At 43.1% G+C, this 14,481-nt stretch overlaps 2 protein-coding genes across 2 annotated transcripts; both read right to left on the bottom strand.

Moving 5' to 3' along the window:
* Positions 1 to 171: 171 nt before the first annotated feature.
* Positions 172 to 1,562, bottom strand: LOC123105138 (transcription factor bHLH51). Its single transcript, XM_044527177.1, has 2 exons — positions 1,144 to 1,562; positions 172 to 914 (listed from the first exon to the last, which is right to left on the bottom strand). Exons 1-2 carry the CDS (start codon positions 1,312 to 1,314, stop codon positions 447 to 449), a joined length of 639 nt encoding a protein of 212 aa, XP_044383112.1. The 5' UTR covers positions 1,315 to 1,562; the 3' UTR covers positions 172 to 446.
* A 9,021-nt stretch (positions 1,563 to 10,583) lies between these two features.
* Positions 10,584 to 13,231, bottom strand: LOC123105067 (proline-rich receptor-like protein kinase PERK10). Its single transcript, XM_044527072.1, has 2 exons — positions 11,264 to 13,231; positions 10,584 to 11,144 (listed from the first exon to the last, which is right to left on the bottom strand). Exon 1 carries the CDS (start codon positions 12,793 to 12,795, stop codon positions 11,797 to 11,799), a length of 999 nt encoding a protein of 332 aa, XP_044383007.1. The 5' UTR covers positions 12,796 to 13,231; the 3' UTR covers positions 10,584 to 11,144; positions 11,264 to 11,796.
* Positions 13,232 to 14,481: the final 1,250 nt, after the last annotated feature.

Below are 14,481 nucleotides of genomic sequence, written 5' to 3'. Positions count from 1 at the left end.
CGCTCATTCTTTCCACTGAATTTTGCTTGACATTGTATACTTCTAATTGTTAAAACCATAAATACAATGGAAATGTTGCTGGGATTTATATAATATATAGTTTAATGCAAATTGCTATGTTTATTTTAGTTACTACATGACATGGATATGCGAGGTAATCTTACCACAAGGTGAGTTGAATCAGATTTTTGTCATTTTCATATCTTCAACCAAATACAGGAATGACGAACCCGTGACATTTTTTACCTCCAACCGAACACAAGAATGAAACCAACCTATTTGTTCCGAACGAGACCATGACATACCATGCCTTTTGGTTCTCAAACCAAACACATCCCAAGGTATCCCAATACCCTGGCTCGACTGCTTGCTCGCTTTGGCGCGATCGACGTGTGTGGATTTGCAATCGCATTCCATCTGAAAATATTCTTCCCGAAGGAAACGACCTATACGGAGTACATGACCGGGCAGCACTCCTCTAAAATCCTCTCCCTCTTGCTCCACGAGCTGCCACCGCACACCATCTCGGGGAAGGCGACCTCGGCAACCGCCTGCCGGACCGCCCCCTCCATGGCCCTCAGGCCCGCACCGACATCGCCGCCCTCCTTGCACAACACAAACAAATGGCTCGCCCTGCCTCCCAGAGAGGCCGTCTCTGTTCTCAGCACCCTCAGCCCGAGGACACGGAACGCTCCGGCCAGACCCAGGAAGAGTCCCGGCCGGTCGTCACAGCTGACGGTGGCACGAATGTACGTGGTCCGGTTGTCGCCGGCGGCGGTGTAGCAATGGACGGTGATCTCGTTAGCCTCCGGAGGGATGGGCGCTGTTGCTTGCAATCGTGTGGTTTCAGTTGCTTTCCTCTTGAGTTCCTTCACTTGGTTCACCACACAAGCTAACAAGGTGGCCTTGTCCATCTGGTCATACAAGAAGATAAATATCAGTATTATTTAGAAATGCTGTTACCAAATTTTCTAGTTTTTCAGGAAAAAGGTGTTTCTTTGAAGAATGAAGTTGTTTCAGCAGCAAATTCAGTTACCCTGTCAACTTGGTTTCAGGGATTGGTTTCGTCCTCTGGCTAACTTTTTTTTCGAAACGGATCTCTGGCTAAGTTTTCAGTATGAACAAAACAAGAAGTGGTCTGACCTGGTTAGCATCAGGGATCATTCTCCTCAGCGTGGCCAGGTGGGTATTGATCCGCTCCCGGCGCCGCCTCTCCGACAAGCTATGGACCTTCAGCGACCTCGCCTCCGTCGCGCTCCTCCCCGACGACGACGACAGCTCCGGCGCGCTAGTGGGAGCCTGGCATGTTGCCATTGGTCTAGGCCACCATTTTCTCCTCACCAATGCGAGAAGCAACAAGTCTCTACTCACTCAGTCGTAGTGGAACACACAAATGATGGATGGAACGAACAATGGACTGCTGCCTGAAACTGAGAAGAGCAACGAGTGTGGTGAACAAAGCGAGGGGATGGCTAAAGGCTAAAGGTAGTATACTAACTAGTGCAGCTGTGCAAGAAGAAGGAAAAGAGCTTGTCTCATTTCTAGCTAGGATGGATGGATATGGCTGCGATAGTGAGGGGATCGCCTCATGATATAATGTGCATGTTTTTCTTATATTATTGAACAATGACAAGCACCACCCCCACTCAAGGACGTTGTTTTTCAACACTGGTTCCCCACCAGGGGTTGCTTCTTTGGACCAGCATGCATGTTATGTCAGTCATCTCGTATCTTGGGACCTGTCATGAGTGCAGAGATCGGCTTGTCATCACTGAATTTTTACTGTCCGATTCACACGTGCAACTTCTTCCTACAAACTGGTTTCGACATTTTTTTTCTTCCATTTTTGCGGCAAAACTTCCAGTAACAACCATCTATCTGTTTTGATGTATACAACCAAAATTTTATCCAAACCATGCCTAAGAGCATGGTTAATAGTGCACGCAACAACAGATTGTATGAAGTTATCATGTCAGATAAAGCCAATGTAATAGCTCACTCACACAATAGTTACATTATATGTTAATATTGTCATTAATATGTGGCTTACCATTTTTTTTCCACAAAGGTTGTTGAACCTTGTGCTACAGCCAGCTGAAATTCAGTCAGATTTTTTTTCTTCTCTTTTCTTTCTTTTCTATTTCAACTAGGCAAATATCTGATATGACATCTTTTATAGCTCGTCTACATCATCCTATTATACTTATTTTAAGAGATCGAAGCCGGTTGCTTATGAATTCCACATTGTGATTGGTATGAGAAATCCCACACAGAACATGATTGACTGCCTAAGTTGTTTGTACGGCCAGCTACTGATGAAATGATTTGGTTGTGTTTTTTTATGCCAAGGATCCAAATCGGTTATAAAGATATACTAAAAGTACAAAGCACTCTAAACATAATAAAAATTACAATCAAGGTCCTTGGACTACCGAACGACCATTGCCGCAGCTAGAATGAGCCACCTACGCATCGATGTGGTCGCTCCCATGCTAGAGCCAGCCTGACCTTGTCGATAGAAACCGGATTTTTTGTGTGCACGCGCCATAAGGACTAGCACGCCGGAGCTATAGTGATCGTCGTTGAACCGTTAAATTGGTCTGAAGAACTTGACACCAATCTTTTTATTGCATACGCTTGACAAGAACCCTAACCTCACGCCCCGATGAGCTGATAGGAATCTACAGGCTTGCCTTCCGGCCCTATAAACCGAGGAAATGTATAGATGTACGCGCAACGTCTGAATTTGTAAAACCATACTATGATGGTACTTCCTTCGTATCAAAATATAAGACGCTTTTTGACACTATGACAATGTCAAAAAACATTTTATATTTTGATATACAGGGAGTAGCTAATTGTGTGCTGTTCATTCAACTCGAGGACGGTGACTCGCAAAAAAGAAAACTTGAGGATGCTGGAAAGAGAGGAGTGTATGGCTAGCCGACACATGGATTGAAGAACAGTAGGCTCTATCCAACAGTGGCTCACAGGGGGAGGATTGGCGTGTAGCGAGCTGCAGCCGCCGTGTGCTTTCACACCCGCACGCACTTTGCGGCCTTCACACAGGCCCCGGCCCCCTCCCGTTGATTGTGCGCACGAGGCTCTTCACGCTGCATGTTTCTTTTTTCTACTGCCGATGCGGGCGAACAGTCGTGTTCCTGTAGGTTTCGCCCCCACCTCAGATGAGATTCAGAGAAAATCACTATCCGGTCGCGGTCCTGATCCTGCTGTGCACGTGCACCGACGCGCAGTCCAGAAACTAGAAATTCTTCTTCTCGTCTTTCATTCCAAAAAGAAAATGCTCGATCGCCTGTGCTTTTTGACTCGTGATGATGAGGACAGGAGAGGCGCATATTTTACGTTCCGATGTGAAGCTTCGAGTGATGAAGAAGTGATTACCGACTCATGCTGTCAGGCATCCAATATCCAAGCTTGCTTTGGATCGGGTGATTTTGCTTCGGGTCTGCATCGATAGTAATGTGGATCGAAAGCACCGGCCGAAGAAAGGACGCAGATTCTGTTCACCAGGACATCGTAGAACTTACAAGAGGTAATAGCACCGTAGGTCCTTCAACTTGTCTTGTATGTGATAGTTTGGTCTTCAAACTTGCAAAAGTAGATTATTTGTGTTTTGAGTGAAAAGTAAAGAACGGGATAATTTGAATGAAAGATGATCCATCAGTCTTTATTGATGATAGAAGTGGGGTCTTTATACCCAGGCGGAAGTACACATAGTGCTTGGTGGTCAAGTAAACACATAGTTACTTGAGAGCCAAGGAATTACATAGTTGCCTTGAGAGCCAAGAAAGTACATGGTTGCTTGAGAACCAAGTAACCTATCTAACATTTAACTTAATCCTAATTAGCTTAATTAATAAGCAACTATTCTATTCTTAACACTCCCCCTTGTACAACGCCTTGTCTTTGGGACATCCATCATCTTGACAAATTCTTTGAATAATCTTGAATGTCTCCTCCAAAAACCCTGTGGGAAAAATATGAGAAGAATAGTGCAGATATGTTGCTAAAACTCCTTTAAATCCAGTGGGAAAATAATAAAGAGAAAATGATGCAACATATAATGATTATTGTCTCTGGATAACTCATATGAGAAAAACCTTTGAAGAAGGAGAAAAATCATTGATGAGTCTAGAGAACAATTAATATGTCTTGAGTACTTTCTTTAAAAACCTCGATAGGGAAAATAGAAAGTATGACGTATGATCTTTGATAAGATATTGCCTCATTAAAAACCATTATGAGAAACTTTGATAGAAAACTCATAAAGGAAAAGAGTGCGATATGATATGCCATTGAAAACTCCTTTATAACCCAGTGGGAAAATATAAGGAGAAAGTGTATGACATATACGTGCACTTGTGTTTATATTGTCTCGTTAGAAACCTTTATGAGAAACCATTAGGAAAAACTCATAAAGGGAAAAAGAGTACAATATATGCAATCTTAGGGTTGTTAATAGGTTATAGATTTGAGAAATTACTCCCCCTGAACTTTGCAAACCTGGAGAATGTGTAATACAAATTCCATTGATATGATCGTGACATTATGAATAATCCATAGGATTTTCAAAGTATGTTGTTTGCATATTGTTTCTATAATTCGTGAGGATAAGTAATTTTCGAGCAATGTACTTTATAATATTGCTCTTCATATAACCTGTAGTTTTTGAGTAACACAAGTGGCAGCGTCTTGATAAATCAAGTTATGTGATTCTGCTGAATCTCAACCACATGATTTTGAGTGTGGCTAATCATTCTGCTAAGCCATGCATATTTTGCAATGCTTTTAGGTAGAGCAATTATATTAGAGTGATTAGTGGAAGTAGTCGTTAAAGTCTATTTAGATGACTTCCATGAGAAGACTATTCCAGTGAATTCAGTCACCGATATGGCATTGTTGGGATCAAATAAAGAGCCAATATCATTTCATCACATCATGGTCATATCTTTGATTTTCCTGATGGAATTGCCCAAGATTTATTGTGGGCTTGAGATATAAGTTAATATTTCTTATATTGACCATGTACCTTTTGTTGGTATGATATATCCACATTGAACTTCTCATATATGTTTTGGATATATATAGACTGATATGTATTCTTGAGAGAATTCTCAAGTTGTAAACTTGAGCTAAATTTGGTTGAATCCAAATTTCCCGTCTTGAGATGATTTTGTGCATGTTTAGGTCTTGTATAGACATTGATGATGAGGTCATCAATATACACTGAGGTGATGAAAGAAAGTCAAATTGATTCCTTTATTAAAAATGTAAATAATCATCATTAATCGAGTAATCCTTTTTAAGAAGGAACTCATTTAGTCGGTAGTACCATATGATTTCCGACTATTTCAAGTCATGGAGCGACTTATGAAGTTTTATACAAAACTTGTTGCGATTTGCTTTTGGATTCGAAAGTATAAGCCCTTCAGGGACTTGATTTTTTTCCCGAAATGAGTGACTCATATGAGTATGTAGCCACTTCATCCATGAACTGCATGGATAATATTTTTTTTATTGCCAATGATATTTAGTATCGAAACATAAATCCACCCATACCAAGAGGGTATGTTACATCATAATTGATGTCGGGTCTCTGCGTGAACCCTTTTGCTACAAGCCTCGCTTTCTCACCACCTCGTTGACTTTGTCTATGAATGAGAAGTTTTTAGTATTTCATATGGAAGATACTTATGAGGAGTAGGTATTACTGCGGTAAATACCACTCATTTGTTGAGCGAGTGCTATTCTTCGTACTTGCTTCCTTTTATGTGAACCAATATGGGTGCAAGAGGCAATCTACCATGGATTTTGGTTCTGGGCCCAAAAGGTTTTAGCAAATTGAGAAGAAATATATGTCGACAAATGTAGTCCTTAGTTTATATGATCCTGGTGGAATCATTGAAGTTTGTGGATAAAATATTTATTCCTTTTTAACTCCTTGTGATTTCCTACAACAAATGAAGTCAAGGTGTTTCGATGTCCCGACACCAAAACATTTGTGCACATTTATGTCGGGCTTTGGATGATGAGCATCCAGTGAGGTGTCTTTCAACTTGATGTTGAATTACATTTACTGGTTGAGGATTTGATTTCCTTTGTTTCCGCGGAAGCATATGAGAAGTTATATCTCGTCTTGTCAGATTTTCTCCCCCTCTTGCTCTCATTTTGGGGAGAAGAGTGGTTTATCAGGTACCTCCACTCTTTCTCACACTTTACTGCAGGAATATAGAATTTAGTAACACCTTGTTATCAGTAAATGTATATGGCAAATTTGCAATGTGTTGCAAATATATGATTCTCTAAACTTCTAGTTCAGATTTTTTGAGTACGTGGATATAAGGATTGAATGTCAATAACATTTCTAGTTTATTTCACGACATTCTTTGTGGTACTTATCTCCCCCTAATGCCGGAAAATATCCTTATTGCTGATGCAATCAACATACGGGTTGTGAATAATTTTGATTGATGGATAAATTGTTATTCCTCATATAGATCCCTAATTTTCTATGAGTGCCCATTGATGTACGCTGGAGTGGTGATATCGGTATGTAACTGAATTATCGCAGATGGGAAATACTTTGTTGATTTCCACGTAGTTACTACAAGGGGAAAGTAGTATGATATGCAGTTGGTATGATTTAGATCATACTTACGGTGTGTAAGGTCGTATGTGTCCAGCAAGAGGCTGGTAAATTTACAATTCTTTAAAAGTGGTCAAGTAATTCATTTGACTATGTTTGATAAAAAAATTAGTTAAACCATTCTGGGTATGTACATAGAGTACTGAATGCAAGCTGAAAATGCTCGTGAAATGAGTTCAACGACATTGCGCATTCAAATGGGTTTATGCTTTGTTCGGGAGAATTTGCTCCTACTTTGATAATTTAAGCAATTTATTTGGTAAGATCATGGTTGTGTGTGGTAAGAGACACACTTAAAAACATTTTATGAATGTGTATATGAGTACCAGGAAGTATCTATATTACCCCAGATAATGGTTCAACAATCCACATATATCTTTTGAATGTGTTCAAGGAAGAATAAGTGCCATGCTTAGAATTTTAAGGTGAGAGTGCCTTAAAACTGATTTCCCTATGGCACATGCGGTGCACATAAATCTGATGATTTGAGAAATTTTGTAACTTGATAAGTTGTGACCAATAGAATTTTAATAATTTTCTAATTATCCCCAAACCAGGATAACTAATGTTATGCAACCAAATATTTCATTTATTAAGATTCAGAAAATTATTGTGTACGCAACAATATTGAGTATGAATTGAACCATACATTCAAATTTATCAAATATCATGTCCGAAAAATAGGATATCGGACATCGCACTACATGTAGTAGCACAAGTATAGGCTAAAGATATTTTGGGAATAACTAGGTGATTACATGAGGTTTCCAACATTACTGAAAATTTAATTATGCAAACATATCATTGGTGCAAAGGAATTCACCTTCCTTTTAATCCACTAGATTTTTGGTTCTCCTTCAAATGAAGATCTGAGAACAATCATTTACCAGAATATTTTCTGGTTGTACATTTGCAAATTTTCGAATTATCCCAATGAACTCATTTGCCTTTTTAATAATTACGTGGTGTGGTTTGACCATATGTTTGAGGGTTTGGTAATCATAGGGACAATATTTATATAACCACCCATTTGACAAACTTGAGAGTTGTCTTTTGATCATTTGATTGTCTATTAGCCTCCACTTTACTTCGAATTCCTCATTGTTCTATTTTGTGACCACTAACTTGTGTAGTATTCTCGGTACTAGATAGAATTTCAAATAATGGGATAGCACCTGTTGGGTGAATTTGATGATTTTAAGAAATTCCATGTTTCTTGATCATAAAAATGGTAGTACCATCATAAGAGGATGTAAAGTGTATTAAGGACATATGAAAATATTTGATCACGAGATCTCAACTTGAAGTTGATTAAGTGACAGAATTGTGAGCTGTGATATACTTGAGGTCTTGAAAAATGAATGGGTAATCATTCGCGATGTGCTCAAGGCATCATATTTATATTAAGAGAAATATCCAGCGTGAATAAAAATTCATCCATTATGTACTTAGTTTGAGAACTAAGTGAAGTTGGGACACATAAAATGCATATGAGCGTTGCAACTTTAGAGTCACTGCCAAAAACATAGGCGTTGCATGTTTGACATTGGTTAGTCACTGTGAAAGTATAACCACGAAGTGATGTGGACATTGCAAAAGTGTTGATACACTCAATCGTTGCCATAATTATGGGATCTATCTTGATGGACGAACAACAAAAAAATATAAATAGTGGCATAGGCTTCACTGCCATGTATTTTACCAATGTAATAGAAGGTAATCACCAGGGTATGCAAATATTTGCATAATTTTCTATGACATTTTCAAGCAAAGTGAGGCTTGGATTAGCACAAGATTACCATTTCGGCATATAATGACTGCACATGAATAATATTTACTATGAGAGTAAATCATTTTAGTGAACAACAACGAATGCTTCAGAGGAGCATTTTTTAGTATAGCTGATGCTTTATATCCATATATGTAGACCTCAATTTATATAGGATAACACTTTGAAGATAATCACCAATATGGTGTAGATCTCACGGTAATAGAAAACATAGTCTGACTTTTGTTAGTAGATGTTCATATCTCTATTACCTTATGTTATGCTATATTTAAGAAAAAATCACTTTGAAGGTAATCATCTATCAAAGTGACATGATGTAGACCTTGCAGTAATAGTGGATAGTCTGCAAAATTTTGCAGTAGATGTCAGTATTACCTTATGATATCTTGAGGTAGTCATATCTAATATTAATATTTGGAAGAGCACATTGAAAGTAGTCATCTTATTAAAATGACAAGATGTAGACCTCACAGTAGTGGTAGATAATCTGCAAATGGTGCAGTAGATGCCACCAATACCTTGTGATTCACAAATAAAATTTGGGCATGTCATATGAAGTATGACAATTTATAATTCTTATTTGAATTTCATTAAGATTTGCAAGAAAAATTGTTTTCGACTGCAAAAGTATAGTTGTCCTAAAATCACATGTCATATAGAATTTTTGCAGTAAAGACATAATTGATATCTTAAATTCCAGAGAAAAAGGATCTGAAATATAAGCAATACATTCTTTTGCAAAGGTATTGCCATTAAAATAATGGTGTATAATTCTTTTATGTAATTTAGGATGAACTGAGGTTCTCCCACATATGTTTTTTAAAAACGAGGGCTTATAAAATACAGATAGTAATAACCTGATGGTTAAAGTGCTAAAACAGAGGGTTGTACCACAAATCCCAGGAGTATAGACAACTTGAGAGTTGAAGTTGAGGACTATACTGCATGATGAATTAATCCTGAGGGCTTAACAGAAATTACAGAGACCTTTCTGTAGATAACAGGAACTTAAATGCTTAAACTAAAAGATAGCCTAGAGGATAGAAATCCCCATTTTCTCCCGTGCGGCTAAGGATTAACATCCACCGCCGTGCCGCTGGGAAGCGTTGCATTGGTTGGCCCGCCTTGTGCCAGAGGAAGCCGCGCTGGAGGGCGCATTGCGCCGCGCACTGGCCCAAATCGAGGAGGCAGGCCATGACTGAGAGGGAGCGCGGGAATGGAAGGTGATGTGCGGGTGGAAGCAGCGTGGCTTTGGTACACGTGCGGCCGGAGTCGAGGCGATGCCGCCGCATGCCGGAGGGCTTCGCCGCGTGCTGTTACCCGCCAGTCCGGGTCGCTCCATGGAAGGCTGCGTACCAGAGGGTAGCGCCGAGCGCCGCTACATGAAGTGGGATGCTGATGCGGTCCAGTTCCTGAGTGCCTTCAACAAGTGTTGTTGTGGCGTGGCCGGTGCCAATGGCGCTGATTTCTGGTTGAACATGATTATGTACTATGAATAAAATTGGGAAAATAGCACCTGATAGGTATTGCGATCAAGTACTTTGATCGTAAGCTTCATGTGAGAAGTAGTCCAGGAAGTAGACTTATTCATGTATGTGGATCCTTTTGCCTCGGAGTTGTTTTTCTATTCTGATCCTGTTTCCTGAACTGATCGCCTTGGTTGGAAAAAGGGGTAAATGTGACGCCTAGTTCTTGCATGCGCGGCGCGTTAGTCGAGAAGTGCGGCTTTCATGCACTGGTCTGGACTCTGGAGTGATGCGCCATGAAGGCCATTCGACTGTCTTGTCGTACCCAGGACGGCAATTCCCGGTAGTCAAGAACAAAGATTAGGTAAATCTCACTAGCATATGATGTATCATAGCAATTAGATTAAAATCGCCTTTGGTTGTATTGGTGCGATTCTTCCGTGCTGCTCCAAGGTGTTGATTCCGATAGAATCGCTAATTTGCTATTTATCTGTTCTTCTAGACCCTGACTGTGAGGTGATCCCTCTTGTGTAATCTCTTTCCTTGTGTGTGTGGCTAAATCGCTCGATCGGAGAGCAAAGTGCATGATAACGTGTTTTGAGTGAAAAGTAAAGAACGAGATAATTTGAATGAAAGATGATCCATCAGTCTTTATTGATGATAGAAGTGGGGTATTTATACCCAGGCGGAAGTACACATGGTGCTTGGTGGTCAAGTAAACACATAGTTACTTGAGAGCCAAGAAATTACATAGTTGCCTTGAGAGCCAAGAAAGTACATGGTTGCTTGAGAACCAAATAACCTATCTAACATTTAACTTAATCCTAATTAGCTTAATTAATAAGCAACTATTCTATTCTTAACAATTTAGTCCTCCAACTTGTTCTCAAGGTGCATATTTGGTCCTGGCCCAATCAACAGCAGCCAAGTGGAGCCAGCTGGGCCGGGCCGGTCAACGCTGCACTTTTTGCATTTAGCCCCCTGTCGTTTATCGGAATTAACCCGCGGGGCACCTCTGCGGGAGTGGCTAGCTAGCTCGCTATAGCCTCGCCTCGATGCACCCATGCCAGCTGCTCGCCGGCTTCATCAACGGCGGGGACGCGCGGAGAGACGTCGACCGAGGTGCCTAGGCTCGGCCGGGGGCGGGTCGGCGGCGCCGTCCCGTGGCGGCCAGAAGACAACCGGGAGGTACTCGTCGGTGTAGCACGCGAAGGTGGAGCGGCTGAAGTGCCTCACCATAAGAAGATCATGACCGTTCACAGTGTGAGAGAACAAACCGCATGAATGCATGCATGCATCGACGGCACGGAGGAGGCTTGTGCGTGCGTGCACGTTCGTTACCTGCATGTACGCCTTGCCGAGCGAACGGTTCCAGCCGCGGCCGTGTAGAGCGTAGTGCCGCCCGCGCGCCGCGTCGGCCGCCGTTGACGACGGCGCACCCCTTGTTTGTTGCAACGCTGCCTGCTTTAATTTGCCCGTTGCAAAACAGAAGAAGATCGTGACCGTTTTAACTCTGATTCATTCAGGCTAGAAGACCAAACTAAAGTTATGCATGCTTTCGTTGGCTGTTTGTTTCCCTCGCTTGCTTTGGTTGTTTGTCTTCTTCCAGGGGCTTTGTTGGAGATAGTACTACTAGTTTTTACAGATATACTAAAAGGCTGCACATATTTTTAGTTGGTAGTTGCACAGTTTGCAGTTTTTGCATATACGGTATGGTTGATATTCTGCCATATTTATTTTTGCAAGACGGAAAGATCATTATACCTGACTAATATAATCTTTCCCTACTAATAAAGCAGCTAATGCTTCTGGTCGTCCGTCGCTGTCATTTTTGCAAAAAAGTCCCCCTATTTTCCCGAAATTAACGCGCAGTCCTACTTAAATTGTAGATAACGTTTGTTTTTTTGCAAAAAACACCCTGCCTCTACTGAACCGCTTGTCGCCGGCGTCGACACCGCACAAGCAAGGCAGGGGATGCGTCGCGGCGGACGTGAGCGCCGCCAGAGCCCAGGAATGGGGCGAGGTGTCGCGACTGGCGTTGTAGAGCGCGGCGTACAGAGGCGTCGCGGCGGGCATTGAAGGCCGCGGTGGACCGAGGCGTCGCGGCGGCGGACGCGGTCAACTGGGAGCTCGCCCTCGAGGCTGAGGAGGCCGCCACGTTGCCGACACGGGCGGGCACGGTGGCGGTGAACTCCGGCCAGATCCGGGCACGGGAACGACAAGGGCAATGGAGGCCGGCCGGATCTGTAGGCCGTGGGGTGGAAACGGGGCAGGGCGGCGACGCTGCTCACCTGGGGCGGGGAAAGAGAGGTTAGAGAGAGACAAGAGGAAGGGGGAGCGAGGGGAAACGGGGTAGGGCAGCGGCGCTGCTCACCTGGGGCGGCGGCGGCGCTCGGCTCCGGCGGGGTGGCCGGCCGCATCTGTAGGCCGCGGGGCAAGGCGGAGCATCGGCCGGCGAGGGAGCTCCAGGCGTCCATGGGAGAGAGAAAGAGGTTAGAGAGAGACAAGAGGAAAGGGGAGCAGGGGGAAGCGGGGTAGGGCGGCGGCGGTGCTCGGCTCCGGCGAGCGGCGCACCAGCGGGGCGGAGCGTGCGCAGGCGTGGGGAGGCGCGACGGCGAGGCCGGGCGCTGGTGAGGCGCCTTCTCAGGTGGAAGAACGAGGGAAGAAGGACAGGGAGAGCGTGCCCCGGGAGACTGAGATGAGGCAGAGGGTGAGGACACATAGGTGAAGCTTTGCAGGGGAAACAGGGAGAGGCAACAGCGGCCCGTCAGCAGAAAGGCAACAGCGGCGTGCAGCACCGGGCTTGGCCAAGGTGGCCACGGACCCGCGGTGAAGCCTCTGATGCGGTGGAGGCAGGAACTTGCCCTGGTCATCCTTGATTTGGCTCGCCGAGGGTGGAGCTTTGGTGGGGATTAGGTGAGGCGACGGAGGTGGGTTGGGACTTGAGAGGCGACAAAGGTGGAGCAACCTGTGGTGCTCCTCCATCTAGAAGCACCGAGGAGCGGCGTGGTAGGCTGGGGGCGTTGGCTGTGTTGGGAGGATAAAGTAGAAAATTAGTGATGGCAAGGGCGTTGGCTGTGTTGGTGGGCACCGGGCTGGTTTTCTGATCGATCCACGAGCTTGGCAGTAATCGCAGTATAATGATACTTTTTTGTCTTTGAGATGAAAAAAAGTAGTATACCTCATCTAATATATAATGCTACTGTTGAAAGGTGCTACTTAAATACAGAAAACTCTAGAAATTAGTAAATGCGTAGGTCTTTTGACCTATTTAGTTACTCCCTCCGTTTTTATTTAGTCTGCATATTAAATTTGACTGAAATCAAACTTTGTAAAGTTTGACCAAGTTTATAGAAAATAATATAAACATTTAGCATAAGAAATCTATATGATGTGAAAGTACATTCAATAATGAATGTAATGATATTGATTTGTTATTGTATATGTTAATATTTTTTCTCTAAACTTTATCAAAATTTACAAAGCTTGACTTTGATCAAAGTTAATACGCGGAGTAAATAAAAACGGAGTATGTATTACTCACACACAGAGGGATAGAGTAATAAGAAAAATAAGAGGTCCTTACTCGCCCGGTTTCGTCCAATATTTAGTAAATTCGTCTAGGATCGAATCAAATTAGAGCGAGTAATTCATCTACAATTCCGAGAAGAACAAAGGGGATCCATCAACAGAAGTTCAGACTCACTATGATGTGTATGATGTATAAACACACCGCCAGCTATCACGTGATGAAATTCAATATTCCTACTATAAAAAGTTTTTATCGAGCACGGCCATGATAGGAAGATGCCACCAACATCCGCAGGCAAGCGGTGGTGCTGAGTCTACCGTAGAGGGCAGGTTCGGTCATGGAGTGGCTATCACTCCAGATGGCATGCCACTAGCCACACAGACAATCATCCGTGCTGCCCTGGACAATAAGGATTTAACCAGCAAGGCTCTGCGATGGTTAGTAGAACACTTCCTCCAATGATCCAACTGGCAGTTGCGCCGCAAGGTGAGTAGTGGATGGGCATGTAATTTTTTTCCCGTCGCAACGCACGGGCATTTTTGCTAGTAATAATAAAGAACACCAAAGCGCACGAAACAAGTCGGTACGTATACGTACTTTCTGAAACTGTGTCTCGCCAAAAGAAGAGGAACTTATTGAAAGTACGCTTCTTATCTTTCTGACTTAGAGGATTAACGTTGGCTTCGTCCATTTGATGCTACTATACTTGATAAGAATCTGTTCCACTACCGCACAAGCATAAATGCAGGCAAGAGAAATCACCCTGTCAACCCGTGAGAGAAGAGCAAGCATGAGATGAATCATCTGAAATCCATGGGCAGGTAGAGGATATCGGACGCGGCGGTCACCGCTCCAGGGCCGCGCCGCCTGTTCACGCGGGCACAGGGGTCGTCGAGCAGCTTCATCATCGAGGCGCGCCTGCGACGGCGCACGCCAAAAAAGCGAAAGATCCATCAGCTAAAACGCAGGCACGAACTGAACAGTACAACGGTGGAGAACCGGGAAGGCGTAGCGTGGCTGAGCTAGC

Source organism: Triticum aestivum, chromosome 1A, assembly GCF_018294505.1.
Source record: "Triticum aestivum cultivar Chinese Spring chromosome 1A, IWGSC CS RefSeq v2.1, whole genome shotgun sequence".
Classification (NCBI taxonomy): Eukaryota; Viridiplantae; Streptophyta; class Magnoliopsida; order Poales; family Poaceae; genus Triticum; species Triticum aestivum.
The sequence above is the reverse complement of the archived record's forward strand: the minus strand, read 5'-3'. Positions and strand labels throughout refer to the sequence as shown.

What these genes read in the sequence shown, in the direction of transcription:
- LOC123105138 (XM_044527177.1), bottom strand. Translation starts at nt 1,314, where the DNA reads ATGGCAACATGCCAGGCTCCCACTAGCGCGCCGGAGCTGTCGTCGTCG. An exon ending in TGATCCCTGATGCTAACCAG is followed by an intron (nt 915 to 1,143) that starts GTCAGACCACTT and finishes TTGTATGACCAG; the next exon opens with ATGGACAAGGCCACCTTGTT.
- LOC123105067 (XM_044527072.1), bottom strand. Translation starts at nt 12,795, where the DNA reads ATGACCAGGGCAAGTTCCTGCCTCCACCGCATCAGAGGCTTCACCGCG.